General features: G+C 48.5%; 3 protein-coding genes across 4 annotated transcripts; 1 reads left to right on the top strand and 2 right to left on the bottom strand.

The window, feature by feature from the left end:
* The first annotated feature begins 36 nt into the window (after positions 1–36).
* SCNM1 (sodium channel modifier 1) lies at positions 37–2,407 on the top strand. 2 transcript variants are annotated; one of them, XM_025858347.2, is made up of 7 exons: positions 37–197; positions 445–515; positions 759–847; positions 948–1,048; positions 1,161–1,249; positions 1,684–1,878; positions 2,216–2,407. In XM_025858347.2, exons 1-7 carry the CDS (start codon positions 147–149, stop codon positions 2,313–2,315), a joined length of 696 nt encoding a protein of 231 aa, XP_025714132.2. In that variant the 5' UTR covers positions 37–146; the 3' UTR covers positions 2,316–2,407. The 2 variants fall into 2 exon arrangements, with proteins under 2 accessions (XP_025714132.2, XP_025714133.2); XM_025858348.2 differs by having other exon boundaries at positions 38–197; positions 948–1,045.
* A 644-nt stretch (positions 2,408–3,051) lies between these two features.
* TMOD4 (tropomodulin 4) lies at positions 3,052–6,981 on the bottom strand. The gene is made up of 9 exons (XM_073888465.1): positions 6,475–6,981; positions 6,111–6,267; positions 5,677–5,793; positions 5,038–5,127; positions 4,724–4,854; positions 4,515–4,622; positions 3,972–4,115; positions 3,562–3,706; positions 3,052–3,164 (listed from the first exon to the last, which is right to left on the bottom strand). The coding sequence occupies exons 1-9, from the start codon at positions 6,595–6,597 to the stop codon at positions 3,142–3,144; spliced, it is 1,038 nt and encodes a 345-aa protein (XP_073744566.1). The 5' UTR covers positions 6,598–6,981; the 3' UTR covers positions 3,052–3,141.
* Positions 6,982–8,174: 1,193 nt separating this feature from the next.
* On the bottom strand, positions 8,175–19,090 carry VPS72 (vacuolar protein sorting 72 homolog). Its single transcript, XM_025858346.2, has 6 exons — positions 18,881–19,090; positions 14,822–14,974; positions 14,518–14,632; positions 13,787–13,963; positions 9,065–9,209; positions 8,175–8,756 (listed from the first exon to the last, which is right to left on the bottom strand). The coding sequence occupies exons 1-6, from the start codon at positions 18,995–18,997 to the stop codon at positions 8,369–8,371; spliced, it is 1,095 nt and encodes a 364-aa protein (XP_025714131.1). The 5' UTR covers positions 18,998–19,090; the 3' UTR covers positions 8,175–8,368.
* Between the last annotated feature and the right edge of the window lie 282 nt (positions 19,091–19,372).

The following is a 19,372-nucleotide window of genomic DNA, read 5'->3' as shown; positions in this document are numbered from 1 at the left end:
CTCAGGGAAGCGCTTCCGGGGAAATAATGAGGCCAACCGGAAGGAAACCCGAAGGAAATAGGAGACGACCCATTCTTGCTACGGTGGCCTGGAAGGAGTGGCGGAGGCAGCTCTGGAGAATTGCTCGCTTCGGGGACTCAGTCGTAATGTCTTTCAAGAGGGAAGGGGATGATTGGAGTCAACTAAACGTGCTTAAAGTAAGCGCGAGAGGAGAGCGTTGGGAGCAGTTTCACTGCCCTGTGAAGGAGCTGTTTTGTTGCTCTGGCAACAGCTGCGGTTGGCGAGGGGGACGCGGGAGGGAGCGGCTAGAGCTGGGTAGTGACCCCTTTTTCGCTCTGTGATTTCTGTTCTCATGGTCCTTATTCCCTTTCAATCCTCGTCCCTGTCGTTTCCCTTCCGTCCCTCCCGCCTATCCGGCCGATTCCGTCCCGTTACCCCCTGTAGAAACGAAGAGTCGGGGACCTGCTGTCCAGTTACATCCCAGAGGATGAGGCTCTGATGCTACGGGATGGACGGTGAGGGCGAGGGGTGATCAAGCCTGAGGGTTCTGCGGTTAGAAGCTTAATAAAATTTTGTTATCAAGGGGGGAGAGCAGAAGTATCTAGGATTCTTTGGTGGGGAGTGAGGGACAGAGATGTGGGTGGTGGAGATTGGGAGACCTCAGAGTTTGGCTTTGGAAAGGATTGCTAGGTCAAGGTGGGACCAACAGCTTAGACCCCACTCACCTGGAACCAAATATCTTCTCTCCTCATCTCCAGCTTTGCTTGTGCCATCTGTCCCCACCGACCTGTACTGGATACCCTGGCCATGCTGACTGCCCACCGTGCAGGCAAGAAACATCTGTCCAGTAAGTTTGAGGGAAGACGGGGGGTTAGAGAATAAACTCTCCAAATGTCTGCAGATACTCTTGCTGTTCTGTTTTTAATTCTCTTCCCCTCAATCCTCAGGCCTGCAGCTTTTCTATGGCAAGAAGCAGCCAGGAAAGGGAATGGACCAGAGTCCAAGACAGCAGAATGAATTGAGGCCGTCAGAGACCAAGGCTGAGGTAGTGGTGGGGTGGGTTGTGTTTCAGGTGGGCCTGCTGTGCATGGTAGGCTTGAAGGGCTTTGACTTCTTTCTAGCTCTGAAGACTCTGACTCTGTTTCCCATCTCCATACCAGGCTCCTCTGTTAACCCAGACTCGACTTACCACCCAAAGTGCTCTGCACAGAGCTCCTTACTATAACAGTTGCTGCCGCCGGAAGTACAGGTCTGTGGGGTTGGAAAGCCAGAGGTAGGGAGGGACAGGGGAGATAAATGGCTCTAAAATGATGGTATTCCAAATTGTATTCTCAGGAATACGAGTATTCCAGAGATGTTAACTGCTATTTCAGAAAAAAGAGGATTTTGCCTTTTTTTTTTTTTAGTTTCAGAAATTGCACTTTGTAATCCTACTTGAAGAATAGTAATAGTAGTATATTTGAAGGCCTCAACAAAGTTTTAAGACTAAAAAAACCTAAAAATTTTTAATCTAGACTTTTAAAAACTCATTTGATTCCAAAATTCTTTTTTATGCAGGGCATTTATTAGTATCTTGAGGAACACAGTTTATTTAGGAAGCACTGCTGTAAGGGGCTGGGAGTCATAGTAGAAGTGGCCCTTTTCCTTTATCACTTTTATAGACAATGATTCTTCTCTACCCAGACCAGAAACCCCTCGTCCCTCTGTCTCCCATTCCCCTTTGCCACCCCCAGAGGTTGAGCCCGAGAGTGGGAAGATCACTAGGGAACCCATGCCTGGGGTTGGCCCACAGGCCAAAGAGCCAGCAACTGTCTCATCCCCTGCACCCATGAGCCCCACAAGAAGACGAGCCCTGGATCATTACCTTACCCTTCGAAGGTGAGTATGCAGAATCACTTTCCTCAAGTTTTCTCTTTTCTCTCTGACTCTCCTTATTTCAATCCTTCTCAATTGTTTTTTTTTTTAAGATTTTATTTATTTATTAGCGAGCGAGAGAAAAACAGCATGAGAGGGGAGAGGGTCAGAGGGAGAAGCAGGCTCCCTTCTGAGCCGGGAGCCCAATGTGGGGCTCGATCCCAGGACCCCCGGGATGATGACCTGAGCCGAAGGCAGTCACTTAACCAACTGAGGCGCCCCCTCAATTGTTTTTTTCTTATCCCCACTAACTTCTTAAACCTCTTTTCCTGACCTATTCTATTTTCTCTGATATTTCTAGCTCTGGCTGGATCCCAGATGGACAAGGTCGCTGGGTAAAAGATGAGAATGTTGAGTTTGACTCTGATGAAGAAGAACCCCCTGATCTCCCCTTAGACTGACACCCTCTTTCCCCACTCAGTTCACAAATAAATTTCAGCGGGCTCTGGGAGCCTAACTTTCCTTGAGTTGGCTTCCATGTCCCATTTCAGGATCTCATTGGTGGATTTTTTTTTTAAGGAGGCTGAACACCCAAAGTGGAGACTGAGGTGGGGCTTGAACTCACGACCCTGAGACAAAGACTTGAGCTGAGATTGAGTCAGATGCTTAACTGACTGAGCCACCCAGGCACCCCCCATTTCAGGATTTCACATCTGCATTCTTATCCTGGCTAACTCTTTCCTACAATGTACACGGCTCCCCATACTTCTAACCCTTCCCCCACCTTCTACCAAAGTCATGCCAAGCGTCAGCTGCACGCAGCCCAATGCCCTATTAATAAGTCTGTCAGAAGGAGGTCTTTGTCCTTCATGTTGTCTGCCTTCTTCCCCACCTCCACTCAAAGTCCTTTCCTCCTTCAGATCACATGAGGGTTGTGGGTAGGCACCAGGGGGCCTGGCCACTTCTGGAAAGAGGGCTGGGGTAGGTCCCTATGAGAGCAGAAGGGACTAACAGCATTGGCAGGGCCATGGGGAACACCAAGGGAGGGAGCTCCCCCACCTCCGCCTAGTAACTTGAGCCTCCCTGCCTGCTGATCCCCAGAGTATAAATAATCCCCTGATGAATTGGCAGTAACCCTTGGGGGTTAGCGCCAAGATTCCCACCCCAGAGCCCAAGGAAGGAGGCAGGCAGAGTGGACAGAAGGGCCTTTATTTACAGGAAGGGTGAGAGATGAGGATTTAGGTATTCAGGGCTCCCAGCTCTAGTTGGTAAAGGGAAAAGGTAGTGTTATCTCTTTTTTTGCTGGCGACCTGTAACAGGAAAGAGTAAACACAAATCTTTGTTGTATCTCCTATTTCCTGCAAAGGTGCCCCTCTTCCCCTTTCCAGTTCCTTGGCCAGACTCATAAAGAGCTAATGTCTTAGGCCAGCAAGCATGCCCACCCCCCATTAACAAAGCAAAATAAGAAATGGCATGGCAAGTAAAAATAACATGCCTACAAACAGGTATGTCTAGATTCTTTTCCACCTTCCTACAGGTATAAATTTGGGGCAGGGGACTTTTCTATCTACTTTCTGGTCACTTACGTCCTTCTCATGTGACTCTTGTTTTGGCAGCACCCCAGACTCTTAGTCACTAAGTCAGCTTTCAGGAGGATCCACTCCCTCCTTGCCCTTTCCCCCACACAACATGTCTGCATTTACTCACGTAGTTCATTGTTCCGGGTCATGGCCTGGGCGGCCCGAGCTCGTGGCCCCTGCTGCGTAAAGTGGTAGCCAAAGCGGACAATGGAGGGACACTGTTCGAGCACGGTGGCCATCTCCATCTCCACTGCGTCGCCAGGCCACTGGCGCTGGGGGAGGGAGAGATGAGACCTGTCAGCTACCCTCTCTGCGTTGTTCATGGTCCCACACCACCCACACCACCAACCTTTTGGGGGGTCAAAGAAGCTTGTTTCGTGACAGTGGGTGAGGAGAGATGCTGACTTGGCTCCCTTCATAAAGACAATGAAGAGAATTCAGATAAGATCAGATGAGATCCTGACCCAGTGGCTGCCCGAGGGAAGAGACTCAGTGAATATTAGCTGAATGCAAAGACCAGGGGAAGGAAATGCTGACCTGGTTGTCTACACGGAGCTCAGTGAGTGTGGCATTTTCCCGAACTGCCTTCAGCACAGCCATGAGCCCGGTGCTGCTGATGAAGTTGGATTCAATGTTCAGGCTCTGGAGGCTACGATTCTCACGCAACATGTCTGCCACCGCCTGGGTAGTAGGGACTTGGGTTAGGATTAGGGGATAGTTTCACAAATGACTGAGGAGAGAGAGAACAGGAGCAAGAGGGAACACAGCTCTTTGAGAAGAGTCCTTGAGGAGCTGTCGGTGGGGCTAGAGGGAGACAGAAGGAAGCGCAGGTAGTAGGGGAAGCACAGAGGGTGAGTGTGCAGCGGAGTTGGTGGGCAGAAGAGAGGGCTGTGGCTCTCTGAGAAGGTGATCTGAGGATCTCCGAGTGTTGAGCCATAGGAGTGAGGGTAGAGTCTCCCCTCAGGCTATGCTAAGAGAACACAACGGGAATAGCACCCCCAGCACAGCCCCTTATGACAGCCCTGGCAGGGGTGCGTGTCAAGGTATGGGGAGAGGGCTAGGGATTTCAAGTTGCCTTACATTGGCAATGGGGTCACCACTCCTTGTGGCCACCAGACTGAAGCTCCGGACATAGGTATTTGTCTTCATTGCCTCACATAACTCCGTTAGCTTGGGTATTGGGATGTCCTGTCAGAGGCGAAGAGATGGCGGGCTAAGGGACTCACATTATCTGGGACTCACATAGTTAAATGGGAATTTATTATTTGAAGAATGGGGAGGTCAGATACCTGTATGTTATTGAGGTTCACCTCCTCCAGCTCCTTATCATTGTTTCGAACACTCTTTAGGATCTCCTCAATGTTTGTGGGATTTGGGGGCTCATCTGGCACTGGCTTATACTTGTCCGGTTGCACCACACCTGGTGGGTGAGGGCCAGAAAGAAACCCCAACATGTCCTCCACAATCTCCTCCCCATTGGTTCTCTTATTATTCATGTACCACATTCTCTCCATGATCCCCTTGTTTCGCCCTTTGCTACCTTTCCTCAGACCTTGGTACCACCTGCCAAAGCCCTGGGCATCATGCCCCCAGACACACTCACTGCTAATGCCTTCCGTGTTGCAGATCTCTCCACTGCAGATGGCATCATAGTATTGCTTGTTGCTCATCAGCGTGTACATGCCCAGGATTGCTGGAGAGAGCAAGTAGAGGGGGGACAGGTTTCTTCCCAGTCCTCCTCCCTCCTCATATTCTGAATCGGTTGTAGTTTTAAAGCCTGACCTTCTCCACTCTTCCAGTGAGGTTCCCACTCTCCCTAGGTCCCAGAGTGCCCTTAACTGAACAGCTTAAGGTGGTGGCTTTTAAAACTTTGAGGCAGGACTAAGGGAAGGTCCCTAAGGAACCCCCAGAGGGTGAGGGAGGGAAAAACAACAACAGTGTTCCACATTCAGGGAAAAAAAGCGTGAGGGAGTCTGTCAGACTTCCTCCTCTTTTCAGCCAGGATAGTTCCACTTTTATCTGCTTTAAAATTCCTGTCAAATTGCCTTTGAGATGTGAACTTACTAAATTAAAAAATGAATGAGTGAATATATAAACAAACAAGCAAAAAATAAAAACTATGGCCTGAGGCTTTCTCTAACATCCATGTCCTGTTCAGGGCCTTCCTCACTAGTCCCAGGCCCTGGGTAGGAACCCCTGGCCCTGGTGTCCCCACCCTCCTCAGTGTCCCACAGCTGCCCACCTGCAATGTCACACATTTCAGCATCTGTGGCATTGGCCAGTGCCTCTTCCAGTTCAGGCTCCAGAGTGATCTGCTCCTGTACAGGAATTTCTCTCTTGGGCTGAATATAGGGTTTCCCTGATGGGGAGATGAAGGATGGTTGAGGTAGAGGTCTTTCCTCCTAAGATCCTGGTCTCCAGCTTCCTTTCTTTCTCCAGGAGGTGGAGGTCTGGGTCATTAGGGGCCACTGTAAAGCCTGAGTCCTCTACCAGCTCAGGATTCCTGGGTCCCCTGATCTCTTCTAAAAGTTGAAGAGTGAAAGATGGCATGTAGGTTTCAGGGTGGCCGAGTCCCTGGGCAGCTAGGAGCTGGAAGGGGAGAGGGAAGCTGGAGGGGGTACACTTGAGAGACAACCATTTGGGTTTTGGTAGGCATGGTTGTTAGGGTCTCCGTACCTTTCTTCTCGCCTGTGAAGGGCACCAGGTCATCACGCTCTTTGACCTCTAGTGCCTGCTGCTCTAGGTACTGCAAAAGGGCATCCCGGTCCAGCGGCCCCGTTGGACTCTTCTTCGTCTGGTCACGTTGTCTTAGTCCAGCTGGCAGGAGCATGTTCTGAGGGATGAGTTTTGGGGAGCAAGTCGGACCTCTTCTCTGATCTGGGGCACCCCCAGGGCTCCCTAAGACATCTACAGACACCCTTTCCCTGGCCCCCTTGCGACTCCAAGCCCTGTGGGCAGCCCCGATCTTAGCCACCCAGGGCCCCTCACCCTTCCCAAATGCCTGGAGACTGTCCCTGGTTCCCTGTGCTGGGGCCCCTACCTCAGGGTCCATCTCCTGTAGCTCGCAGTCCAGCTGCTCTAGCTCCTCGGGGCTCAGGGTCCTTAGGATCTCATCTTCATCTATGTCTCTGTATTTCTCCAGTTCCTTCTGATACGATGACATGATGGCCCCCACCCCCTCCCCACTGTGTGGCACTCACGGAGCCTGGGGGACATGGGGAAAGTGATTGGATAATGGAAAGATGTCCACAGATGCAGCAAGACATAGACCAGCCAGGAGGTAGAACAATGAACTAGATGCCTTGGAGGTTAGAAATCTAGTTGGGCATGGGAAGATGGGAGAAGGTTAGGTTGTTTAGTTAGAACCAGAGCTTCCTTCTTCCTGCTTCCCCAGCTTCAACCAACCACCCTGGATGGGGATCCCAGGCATCCAAGCTGGATTTGTCTGCCCATTGTATGACAAGAGAAATCCTGGCAGCACCCTCCCCTACAACCTTGCCCGTTGGTGCCTCTTGCCCAAGCACAGCTGCCAGGGCCCCTGCCAACACAGCTGGCCCCATGCCCGGTTCCTATTGAAAGGAAGGGGGGGCAGAGAACTTCAGGGAAATTCCTCCTCTTTTCCCCATCATTCAGCCTTTTTCCTAAACTGGTTTAAGAAAGCAAGGGGGTTGGGGGAAAAGAGTTCTCTTACCCTACCCTCGTTTCTTCTTTTATTGTGGGGGAATCAAGATTTCACTTTTTATGTTTGCTAAAACTCTAAATCCCAAGGGAAAGCAAGGGCTCAGAGGAGCTGGGGGACTTCCAGGTTGGGGGAAGGGTGGGACGGTCTCAGAAGGGACTGAGTCCCCACAATTTGTCCCTGGCTTTGGATGGGAAGGTGACACCGGACCAATGGGTGGGAAATGCCTTCTAAATGCGATAAAGTTTCTCTAAAAACAGTGGGAAGATTAAACTTGCACAGTCTTTTACATTATGGAAAATATACACAAGCTACACATACACACCATGCCAAATATGAAAGATCCAGAAAGTGTGTGAGATACTTGCATTGACAATGTAAACTACGGTTAAGTGATAGGACGGACGGTGGCAGAAACATACGCCAAGGGACAGAGACACACTCCGTATCATTCCCAATAGGAGTCACCCCTCTCCTCCCATCTCCCACCAGGCTCTGACCCATAAGCCCCCTGCCTTCCCCACCTACCAGTCCTGGTGGCCACCACCCTTCTCACCTCCCCTTCTGTCGGTTGGTCTGTCAGTGCTACTGGAGCACTGTCCCAGCAGCAGGAGGAGCCCAGTGCCGGGGAAGAGGGTGGGGGAACAGTGAGCTCAGCATTTTATTATTTTAGCTCTGGCCAGGTGGGGGGTAGTGGGAGATCACATATACACAGCCCCCATACCCTGCCCAGCCCTGAGAGCCTCTAGTGGCCACGAACAGCCATGACACTTCCTTTCCTTCCTGCATAGAGAAATCTGAGTCCTAGAAACTGTTCTAGGACAATCACCTAGTTCCTACTTACTTGGTGCCTTGCAGTGAATATAAGGTGATATAAAGGTAAGTATAAAAATTTTGTTTGGATGTCTAATTTAAAGGTGTTTATAATCCAGCTGGAGGAATGAATACTTAGAATCTAAAAAGGGAAGTTCACAATAAACGCTATTAAACAAAATAAAGACCCATATATACTCAGACATTCACAAAGACTTCTTGCTCCCAACTCTAGATCAGACACCAGACAAAGGGGATCTTTCTCTTTTATTAGATTAAAAAACACAAAACCAGTAGGCACTGGGGGGGGCGGGAAGAAATACATAAAAGGGCTGGGCAAAGCTCAGAGCTGACAAAGGGGTGAAGCAGGGAGAGAAGGGGAAACATGATGAAGAGCCCCAAGTCAGGGCAGGAAAGAGGTTTCCAAGGACTAAACATCTCCTTATTTGATGACAATTTTCTGGCGCAAGGCTCGGGGCCCAGAACCAGGGAGGGGCTCAGGAGGCGGTGGGCCAGGGCCCAGCGCCGAGGCAGTGGGCGGCAGTCCGTGGGCAGTGATGTACTTCTTGTAGGCTTCACGGATGATCTTGAAGGCTCGAGCAGTGGCATAGGGAATGTCTGTGACAGGGTCCCGGTACAGGGCTGGCCGATGGGTCACGGGGCAGACCTCCCGAACGGGGACCTTTGGAGGCCGCCCTTGGGGAAACCATTCCTCAAATGTCGCATCATCGCTAAAAGTGATGAAGGTACGGGAGCAGCGAGCTGGAGGGACGACGGGTCCAGTGCCAGCACGGGGAGTCAGTGCAGAAGCTGCGGGAGTAGGGTCCAGTCTAAGTGGGGAGAGAGAGAGAGAGACACAAAAACCTCTGAGGAGGGAAAACAACCGATAAAGAATGAGATCAGACAGGCAAGGAAAGAGAGGAAGGAGACAGAGCGATGGGAACTTTCTGAGAGAATCTAAGTGACAGATGACAAAAAGCAAGCTGGACTGGATGGAAAAACAAGAGAGGGGAGAGGCTCAAAGAAAAGCTGAGGGAAGAGGACTCTGAAGGACATCTGTGTGTTAGAGAGATGTGTGAGGACAGCTGAGGAGGGCAGGGAGAAGGCTCCCTCCCCTTCTTCCCTCGGACATACTCACCCTTCCACATCCACATTCTCCTCTTTTGGGCCTGGCTCCCCAACAAGCGGCACTGTCACCGAATGATAGGTGATTATGGGCCCGGGGCACTTCCGCTTCTTGTGCACCTGCTTCTTTTTGTCAGCCTCGAGCCTCTCATATGTCTCTTCAGGGTCAAAGGAAGGAACGAGAGGATGGTGAGTTCCCCCTGTGCCCACACCCACCACTGTCCCACAGTCTTTCGAGGACCTTCCTGGCTGTCTAGTCCCTGCCTAAGCCATTCATGCAAATCCTCTGAGGCCCCCTAGCACCTCTACTTCTGACGTTTTCTGTTTGCCGCCAACATCCTCTCTGCCCATCTCTCCTGACCACTTGGTTCTTCACGCACTCAGAACAGTGGGACTTCAGGGCTAGAAGGGACCCTGCGATAAGAAGCCTGTTTCCCTCCGTATTCCTCTACAGCCGCCCTGTCTACTTGATCCCAGCAAGAGCAGCATGCTGCATCTTCAGGCATCTTTAGTCACTACAGAGTTCCTTCCTATTTTAAGCTGAAATACGACGACTGATGACACTGTTTTACCTTTTTGGGCTATAAAGGATGCAGTTCTAATCTGTCTTCCACATGACAGTCCTTTACACAGTTGAAATTAGCGTCCGTGTCTCCCCAGGCTGATCACAATGCCCACTTCATCGAGCCATTCCTCGTACAACATGGTTCTGAGACACACTCTCAGAGGGTGCTAGCTGGGCAGCCTACTTAAGTGTTTTGTGTGATCTGTTTTGTACCGTATTTTTAAGTTTTTTTTTAACATGTATTTATTTGAGGGAGCGGAGAGAGCGCGAGAGCGCATGGGGGGATGGGGAGAGGGAGAGAATCCTCAAGCAGACTACCTGCTGAGCTCAGATTCTGATGTGGAGCTCTGTCCCAGGACCCTGAGATCATGACCTGAGCTGAAATCAAGAGCTGGATGCTTAACTGACTGAGCCACCTGGGTGCCCCAAGGAAATTACATTTAAATACAGAGATTTCTGGTTCCTCTTAAAATGACAAGAAAATCTGGCAACCCTGCATCTGCACTGTCATGTGGCAACAATGACCTGAGCAGAATAACTGCCTCTCCCTCTGAGCGCTCCGCTAATTCACCACAGTCCCCTGGCTGGACCTGTGACACTGTGCTATGGCAGGCAGTTCATGGTTGGTACACACGTCTCCTCCTCAAGGACCATGACTGTGACTCACATTACCTATATATTATCAGGGCCAGGCAGTGTTCCACGCATTACAGGCACTCCACAAGTATCTGTTAATGCTCAGTAGGTCAAAATATTCCTGTCCCTTTCCTGTGAATGAACTCCAAATTTGTTTCTTAAATGTGGTACAATCCTCTAGATAGTCAGACCAGAAAAGTGTGCTCTGGCAACCCCACCAATGATTTAGCCTCTTTTGTACTTGGAATTCTGGTTGGTAATATTACTTCCTTTCCCTTCAGCCAAGCTTCCAACACTTCTCCTTTCAAACACTTCCCTGTACCTTCTGGAAATCCTGCTCCATAATCAGCCATCTCATCTATGTCCCCAAGTTCCCCACTCAGCAGGCCTTCCACACCTTGTCTTCCTGGGAGCCTGGGATCCCGTCAGGCCACCACTCTCCTGGTAGCCCTCTGGTGGAGGCTGCTCACCCCGCCACATCCCAAGCAGGGTGCACCTGTGTCCTGCTGAGCCCACACTGCAGCTTTAGATCACGGCTCCTCTACCCATCTGCATTTCCCTTTTGAGACGTATGCCACCAGGCTAGACCACTTCTCCTTCCTGGCATGCTCACTCCGTCACTCACTGAATTTCTGCTCTTCCTCTCCACCTCCTCTCCACCTCTCCTATCATCCTACATCACCCTGGTGACCTCAACATGTACACGGGTAACCCCTTCAACATCCCATCCCCACAGTTTCTTTACCAATCTCATCTCTTAACAATTTTCCTGTCCGTGACACTTGAGCTATCCCATTCCGCTACAGCTACAGCCTATACTTTGTTATTGCCTGGAACTGCCCCAGCTCTGAAATACTACAGTCACACATCCCAGGCTCTGGCCACATTCTATCCTTTGGGTCTGTTTGCTCCCTACTCTAGATGCCTCTGTTCTTCCTTGAGACCTCCTGTACATGGACCTCTCCACATTCTCTCTCCCTAGCAGCCCCTTCCAGTCTTCATTTTCCTTTGTAAATCAAGGTTATTTCAGTCACTCTCATCGACTCCCTGGCCCAGACCTGGATTGCTGAGTGCTCCTGGAGAAATATTATGCAACGGGGTAGACTGGAACTACCATGAACGCATGTTCCCAAAATTCAACAGAGCCCCCCCCCAAATCAGAATATTCCATCTCAACTATTTCAAACACTCTTCACTCTCCTCAAGCTTTCAAGCCTATGCCCAACATCTGACAGGTGATAGGGCCTAAAAGACATCAGATGAGAACCACTCCAACGTCCTGCTGTGAGTTTACTAACCTTCAACTCTAAGTCATCCTCCAACCCTTCCTCCTTAACTTAAGCCAATTCCTCCATTTGTGCTCTAGCTACCCCTTCCCTCCACCTCCCACTTCTCCAAAAACCCACACTATTAACTATCCTTTCTTTCTTATCATTAAACTCGGGGTGCTTCTCACTCACCAAAGACAGAGTTCCTCCAATCTTTGAATAAAACAAACAAGGAAAACTCTACATTGACCCCAGACCCTATAGCTTTTATTCCTTCTTCCACCCCTCACAGCCACATTTTTTAAGCCTGCTTCAAAATGGCATGGCCCCAAAAAGTGCTCCTTAAGGTCATCTCTGACCTCTTTGTCACCAAAACAAATGGACTCTCCTCAGTTCTGCTCCTGAGTGGCATCTCTGCAGCATTCAGAAGAGACTCTCTCTCAAACATTCTCTTTGCGTGGCATTCTTAAGGCAATTCTCCTTGGAGTTCTCCAAGTCTCTGGCCGCTGCTAAGCTCCCCTTACATGAGCCCATCACATTCCAGCGCCTGCAGGATTCTCTCCGGCCTCTGTCTTCTCTTCCCCACGCGTTCTCCCTGGCTCATCTGACCGCGCCAACGTCCTCAATGCATCTCTACTCTACAGACGTTCAGATTTCTGTTTCCAGCCCAGAGCTTTCGTCTGCGCCTGGATGTGTATACCGAACTGAACTCTCAGCACCGCATGGACTGTTCCCAGACTCCTAAAATTCAGCGTGTTCAAAAATGAACTTATTTTTCCCCATGCTGAGCCTGCTTCTGCAGGGTCTTCTATCTCACTGATGTAAGAAGCCTGGGAGTTACCTTCTTACAGTGGCCCAAACCAACCAATGTGGCCAAAGGATGTGGACTATAATTACAGTGACATCAAGGTCACCTCACTGTTTGTGATGGTTCTCAGTCATTTCTGTTTTGAGGGACAGCTACTGCTTGAAAGTACTGAATTACCATCATACAGATAAAGATTAAATATCTGATTTTAAAGTCAATATAATGAAACAATCATGAAAATACATCCTAAAGATGTTGGAACTGAAGTAAATCTTTTCTCAATCATTGTGTTCTTTTGGAGTTATCTAAATTTGAGAAACATGAAAGTGGAATGGGTTGGGTTCCAGATATCGGCATAAACAATCTTCCACCCCACATTTGGGCTGTAAACATTCAACTATACATTCTTGCTCATGTAAGAGAAAGATTCAGAGAAAGAAAGACTGTGGGGGGTACAGAGAAAGAAAACAAATTAAATACTATAGTTGATTCTGTGTTATTTCACTCAGTGAAAGTATGCCCCACATTGAGCATTTGATGGGATGTGTATAATCTGCTGTTCCCTCATGTACCTCTCATGATTTAAGACTCTTAACACCCTATAAAGAAATGTGTGTTCTGGGCGCCTGGGTGGCTCAGTTGGTTAAGCGACTGCCTTCGGCTCAGGTCATGATCCTGGACTCCCAGGATCGAGTCCCGCATCAGACTCCCTGCTCAGCGGGGAGTCTGCTTCTCCCTCTGACCTTCCCCCCTCCCATGTACTCTCTCTCTCTCTCATTCTCTCTCTCAAATAAATAAATAAAAAATCTTTAAAAAAAATGTGTGTTCTGGGGTGCCTGGGTGGCTCAGTCAGTTAAGCGTCCAACCCCCTGATTTCGGCTCAGGTCTTGATCTCAGGGTTGTGAGATTTTCTCTCTCCCTTTTCCTTTGCCACCCACCCTGACCCCCTGGCATTCTCTCTCTCTCAAAAAAAAAAAAAATGTTTTGTACAATCTATTATTGTACACGATTGTGTACTCAGCATAGAAACTGAAGAGATTTTAAAGAATCTTGACTTTAAAATAGTTCATCTCATGAACTAATTCTGGTGAATTTCTAATTTTCATGATTATCATTAAAGTAGGCATAATCACCCCACTACGTAAACCAGAACAGCAAAATACAAGTAGGTTAAGTAGTTTGCTGGCAGTCTTATAGAAAGTAAATAGCAGAACTAGAATTTGAATTCAATTCTATGCAATTCTTATTTTACACCAATACACTTTCTCTTCAATATAACTTGTACTTCAGAGCCCTCCTAACTGCCTTGTTCCTTGCTCCTCATCCCTCACTCTCTGCATTTCCTTCCTTTGATTCCCTTGTTTTGAATCTCCGTCTCCCCAGCTGCTCAGATTCTCCAGTCTCCACTTTTCTCGTGTTCCTCAGCCCTCTGCCCTGTTCTCAAAACCACAGACTGACCCAGTGAACGTAAGTTGAGCTCCTCTGTGATCTTGGCCTCTCTGAGCAGCTCTTCCTGGGTCAGTGGCCGCTCACAGTGGGGCCCCTTTCGCCGCCGTGACTGGCCCTGCCTCTCTTGTACCCGAAGGAATGTCTGTCGTGTATGCTCAGCTGTAGACTGACGCATGGACTTCCGACCTGGGAAAGAAGTCAGAGAGGAAGAAATCTTTGAATTCATGTCCACCTCCTTTATTTTTTTTTTTAATTTTAAAACTTATTTGGAAATCATTTCAAACTTACAAAAAAGTTGCAAGAAGAGTCCACAGAATACCTATGTATCCTTTACCCAGATCACCTATTAACCTTTTGCCCCATTTGCATTGCATGTGTTTTCCCAAATGATCTAAGGGTTAAGTTGCGCACATCCTAGCTTTTGACCCTAAATACTTCAGTGTATATTGCCTAAGAATAAGGGTTTCCCGGGCGCCTGGGTGGCTCGGTCCGTTAAGCGTCTGCCTTTGGCTCAGGTCATGATCCCAGGGTCCTGGGATTGGGGAGCCTGCTTCTCCCTCTGCCTCTGCCCCTCCACCCCCGCTCATGCATGCGCTAATAAATAAGATCTTTAAAAAAATATCTAAGGGTTTTCCTTATATAACCATAGTACAGTTATCAACTTTAGTAAACTTAACACTGATACAATGCTTTATCATTATGTTCTAATTTTGTTAATTGACCCAAACATCTCCACTCACTGTCTGAGCCATCATCCTGTAGTTCTAGCGGCAGCAGTGCCTTCTCTTCTCGGGCCTTCTGAGAGCTACCAGCTGGAGTGCTGACCTTTCGAGGCCTCAAGCTCTTGAGAGGCTCCTGGGGACAGATTGGAATCAGATACCAGGGGGAACAAAAGTGATAAGGAGAAAGATGAGGATCTTAAGAAAACTAGCACTGTAGGAAATTGGACTGGTTGGGGGCATAGAGTACTGGGACCTCATGAAGGGCACAACAGAAATTACAGGAAATTATGGAAGTCCAAGAAAACCAGGATACCCCCAGCACCTTATATGCTTTGGTGACTACTCGGCGCTTCCTTCTTGGCTCTTCTGCTTCTCCATCACTGGATGGTTCATCCCCTTCATCAATGTCAAAGTCAGAGTCCACTTCGTCCTCTGTGTCTGACTGGTCCCCTTGATACTCATCATCTCCTGATTCCTGAGGACATAGGGAGATGAGGTTCTGTCACGGGAGTCATCAGTGCCCCTCCAGGAACAGAATCCTTTTGCTTTCTTGACGTAAGAGTTGCTCCACTCTCCTTCCCAACCCAGCCCTTCAATTTCTTCAGGCAAGAAACCTTCCAAGCTAATGGCCTTTGGCACCAGCACCACCCCTTCCAAGCATTAATCAACTGCCCTTTCCCTGTAGTACATTGTGTTAAATGCTGGGGTACAAAAGGATATAGTTTGATCTCTACCTTCAAGGGTCTCACAGTCTGGCAGAGGACAGGACATAACTGTAAGAGGAAGTTTGAATACAAGGCAACTATAAAGTATCAAATGGTACTAAAATGTTACAGGAGTGGCCCCTGGATGGCTCAGGCTGTTAAGTGGTCAACTCTTGATTTCAGCTAGGGTCATGATCTCAGGGTTGTGAGACTGAGCCATGTGTCGGGCTCCACGCTCAGCAGGGAGTCTGCTTGAGGATTCTCTCCCTCTCCCTCTGCCCCTCCCCCGCTCTCTCTCTCTCAAGTAAATAAATATATAAATCTTTAAAAAAAATGTTACAGGAGCTCAGAGGAAGGCACACTTCCCATAGACTGGTGGTCTGGGAAGGTCTAAACTTTAGGCTTTATTCCTTTAGAGCAGGAGTTGTCAAACTTTTACTGTGAAGGACCAGAACAGAACAGGTAGTAGGCCAGATTTGGCCAGCAGGTCAGGGTTTGCTGAGCCCTGCTTTACACTCTAAAGACCAAAGAGAACTTGAGTCATGGTTTAAAATACTGGTAGTGTTTAGACAGCCAAGAGGGCAGAGGTATCATGGGTAGATGGAATTGCAAGAACGAAGGTACAGAAGCAGGAATGTGTATACCTTGTTTATGTAGATTTAGACCTAAGTAAAGCAGGAGGTTTGTCTTAGGTAAGAAATCTTCCTAGCTGGGGCGCCTGGGTGGCTCAGTCGTTAAGCATCTGCCTTTGGCTCAGGTCATGATCCCAGGGTCCTGGGATCGAGCCCCACCTCAGGGTCCCTGCTTAGCGGGAAGCCTGCTTCTCCCTCTCCCACTCCCCCTGCTTGTGTTCTCTCTCTCGCTGTCTCTCAGTCAAATAAATAAAATAAAAAAAAAAAAAAGAAATCTTCCTAGCTGACTGCCTTTGACTCTGGCACAGCCTTCTTCCAACATTAACTAACTGCCCTATAAGGCTAGAAGACATGAAAAGATTACATTCAGTCAACAGAGAAACTTACATATCAGGTTAATAAACTGATGACTTTAATTTATAGGCCAGTGATTCTCAATTCTCTCCCTCTCCTTGTCCCACTATTGATAATCATTGTTGAGGTAAACATACTGAGAAATAGGTCTCATTCCTCAGGTGTGTTGGAACAGAAAAATAATTGGGTACTAGTACTCTGTATGATGGAGAGAGCCAATAAAGATTTGGGGAGACAGAAAAACTGTATACAAGCGGTGTTTCAGAAAGCTCTGGAGGTGGTTAGCTGAGTGGAGTAGAGAACATGGAGTACAGCCTAGAATTGAGGGGCTACAGGTTAGGGCTAGAATGGAGCCACATGAAAAATAAAGGGAAAAACACAGTCGGGGGCAGGGGAGTCAACTGGGCAGGGTGGCACCTCAAACATGTGGCTCTCTTCAATCAGTGATGTAGACCAACAGGCTAATCTTGGTACTCATGCTGTCAAAGCAAGCAAATAGCACAGACAGTTGACACTCCAAGCTAGCCAGAGTTCAATCTTGCACTGATGACCATTATTTCCTCCCAACTGATGTTTGTAAAAGACAGCCTGGGAACACATTAATCCCCTAGCTCTAACCTGGTATTAAGTAATCTCACCAGAGATGAGCAGTTCAACTACACATTAGCTTAGTGTCCAGTCAAAATGCTTTCACTAAGTTAGGGATTTACTACCATTCCTTTGGCTTTTATCAGGAGTCAATAATAGGCATGACTAGATAAGAGAATGTTTCTACATCATCTACTGAACCCCCGTTACTTTATGTATCTTATGTAAGGATGCAATTCTTCCTGAGATTTAATGCCGAATGAATTTTTCTCTTAGAGAATGTATATACCTCTTTCTTACTGAAGAAAGAAACTCGGGGGGGGCGCCTGGGTGGCTCAATCAGTTAAGCGTCTCCCTTCGGCTCAGATCATGATCCCAAGGTCCTGGGATCGAGCCCCACATCGGGCTTCCTGCTCAGCAGGGAGCCTGCTTCTCCCTCTCCCTCTGCTGCTCCCCCTGCTTGTGCTCTCTCGTTCTGTCAAATAAATAAATAAAATCTTAAAAAAAAAAAAAAAGAAATTCAGGGTTCGGCTGCCAGGAAGTCCACAGCTAAATTTAATATCAATTGCTATTACCAATTTAGCAGAGGCTCCTGGTACAATTACTTCTGATCTGTCTCTATTTTTACTGTTCCTACTTTTTGTTTGTATGGTAAGCCTCCTTTAATCCTTTTTGGAAACATGAAGGGTACATATTAAATAACGACTCGTAAAATGACAGGAATAGGAAAATGGCCTTTGGGGGAGGGATGAGAACATTCTATTTTAAACTATAGTTGGTCAGGACTGTGTAAGTAATGACTCCCAGTCATCAAGTCCTGTGGATTCAATTTCCTTAATTTGTCTTGAAACCTATTGCCCATGTTTCTCTACTCCCACTACCTCCTTCAAACCATTCTCCTCATGACAGAGTGAGCTTTCTAAAGTACAAATGTGATCATGGTACTTTGATGAATCTTCTCAGTCCTCTGGATGAAGAGCAAAACTCTTTAACATGGTTCACAAGGCCCAACATGATCTGGCCTATGCCTACTCCCTCCAGCCTTACCAACCTTTATTCTCCTACAAGGTTTGGAGAATGAGAGTAAGCATGCATGTACCAGACCAAGACTCAGTACCTTTACACATTCTGCCCCAGCCTCTCCGTGGGTTAACCTTTCTCCTCACCCTGCTCCCAGCCCTACTACTATTCATCCAGCCAAGGCCTACTTTTCATACTGTAGTAAGTTTAAACATCATGTCCCCCAGGGATGTCAATCCTGACCAATGACTCTGGCTCCCACATGTTACCAAAGCACCCTATTTACCGGTTATTTTACTCCTTATCACACAATATTTCAACTATTAATCCAGCTGGTTCCCCCACTGGGGTCTGGAATACGAAGAACAAAGTGGTGTTTTTAATACTCTCTGCTTCCCTAGAACTTAAAACAGTGGTTGGTTTGCCCTAGCTTCTCAACGGATATTTTAAAAATGGACAGATTCAATCAGTACCAGTGCCAATCCAATCCAGAGAATGGACGTATACCGTTGAAGAAGACAAGCCATTTCTAACCTTACAGAGCTTACAACCTAACAGGAAACAGGTAGGCAAACCAAATCTAATTACAATTTGAAATATATTCTATGAAGGAAATAAATGGGCCACTTTTTAGAGCAGTTAAGGAAGGGTTAACTAAGGAGACATTTACATTAGGATTTGAAAGCTGAAAAAAAGAGTAGGCTAAACCCCTCTATTTTTTTTAAGATTCCTTTCTGTACTTCAGGTGGATAACCAGGCAGTGGGCCAACGAGTGACTACGACGAGCTCGCGTACGTTGTTAGACGTCAGAAGTGCGGTGAAACATGCAACTAGAGAAGTACACAGTCGGTTTCTTCCATATTCTGGGATGCCTCCGGAGAGCCCCCCCATCCCTGACCCCTCCAACCCCATCCAGGACTCTCCTCTCTAGGGCTCCAATTTATGCCCCGTCGACTCTCGCACCCGGTCTCTAGTATCAGCTCCCAGGGCTCCTCTCCATTCCCCGCCCCCGTCTTTGTCCGAGGTTTCTCCGTTCAGGACTTTTAGCTTCCTCCCCTCCCTCTTCCTGGGCCCGGCTCTTGCCTCTGTGAAACCCCCATAAGTCGTCTGGTAGAACTCATCTTCCTCCTCTGCCTCCAGAAGCCCAGAAAGCCGGTTCCCCGCGGTCTTCCGGGGGGCCCGGCCCCCAGCCAAACTCATACCGCCTACCGAGACTGCGCCGCTACCAGCGACCCCTCACCCAGTGCGGCTATCGGAGCTCGGCGCTCGACACCACTACCTGCGGGTGGCAGGCGGCGGCGGAAGCCCGTCCTCCACAGGCAGAAGTAGCAGAGCGTCGAGAGGCTTCCAGTCGCGTCTGCCAAGCCTTCTTCACTCTGCAGCCCCGCCCACTGGGGGACGCGGAGACCACCCCCAAGCTCCCCGCCCTAGCTCGCGCGAACCTGGGCTGTGGAATGATTCGACTTGGTGTCACCTGGAGCCTCACTATCCTAAGTCCAGAATTTGGGAATCAACAAATTTTCACTTGTTAGAGGTCAGACCCCCCCCCCAATCCGTTTTCCAGTCTGCTTCTAG

Source organism: Callorhinus ursinus, unplaced genomic scaffold (assembly GCF_003265705.2).
Source record: "Callorhinus ursinus isolate GAN/ISIS: 27379988/994484 unplaced genomic scaffold, GSC_fseal_2.0 scaffold90, whole genome shotgun sequence".
In the NCBI taxonomy this organism is placed as follows: domain Eukaryota; kingdom Metazoa; phylum Chordata; class Mammalia; order Carnivora; family Otariidae; genus Callorhinus; species Callorhinus ursinus.
Note: the sequence above shows the minus strand (reverse complement) of the source record. Positions and strands in the feature narration are given on the sequence as shown.

What these genes read in the sequence shown, in the direction of transcription:
- SCNM1 (XM_025858347.2), top strand. Translation starts at nt 147, where the DNA reads ATGTCTTTCAAGAGGGAAGGGGATGATTGGAGTCAACTAAACGTGCTT. An exon ending in CTGATGCTACGGGATGGACG is followed by an intron (nt 516 to 758) that starts GTGAGGGCGAGG and finishes CCTCATCTCCAG; the next exon opens with CTTTGCTTGTGCCATCTGTC. An exon ending in AGGCAAGAAACATCTGTCCA is followed by an intron (nt 848 to 947) that starts GTAAGTTTGAGG and finishes CTCAATCCTCAG; the next exon opens with GCCTGCAGCTTTTCTATGGC.
- TMOD4 (XM_073888465.1), bottom strand. Translation starts at nt 6,597, where the DNA reads ATGTCATCGTATCAGAAGGAACTGGAGAAATACAGAGACATAGATGAA. An exon ending in CTTCACAGGCGAGAAGAAAG is followed by an intron (nt 5,794 to 6,110) that starts GTACGGAGACCC and finishes TCTCCCCATCAG; the next exon opens with GGAAACCCTATATTCAGCCC. An exon ending in AGCTCCGTGTAGACAACCAG is followed by an intron (nt 3,707 to 3,971) that starts GTCAGCATTTCC and finishes TCCCTCCCCCAG; the next exon opens with CGCCAGTGGCCTGGCGACGC.
- VPS72 (XM_025858346.2), bottom strand. Translation starts at nt 18,997, where the DNA reads ATGAGTTTGGCTGGGGGCCGGGCCCCCCGGAAGACCGCGGGGAACCGG. An exon ending in CTTATGGGGGTTTCACAGAG is followed by an intron (nt 14,975 to 18,880) that starts GCAAGAGCCGGG and finishes CTATGTCCTCAG; the next exon opens with GAATCAGGAGATGATGAGTA. An exon ending in GAGAATGTGGATGTGGAAGG is followed by an intron (nt 8,757 to 9,064) that starts GTGAGTATGTCC and finishes CTCCCCACTTAG; the next exon opens with ACTGGACCCTACTCCCGCAG.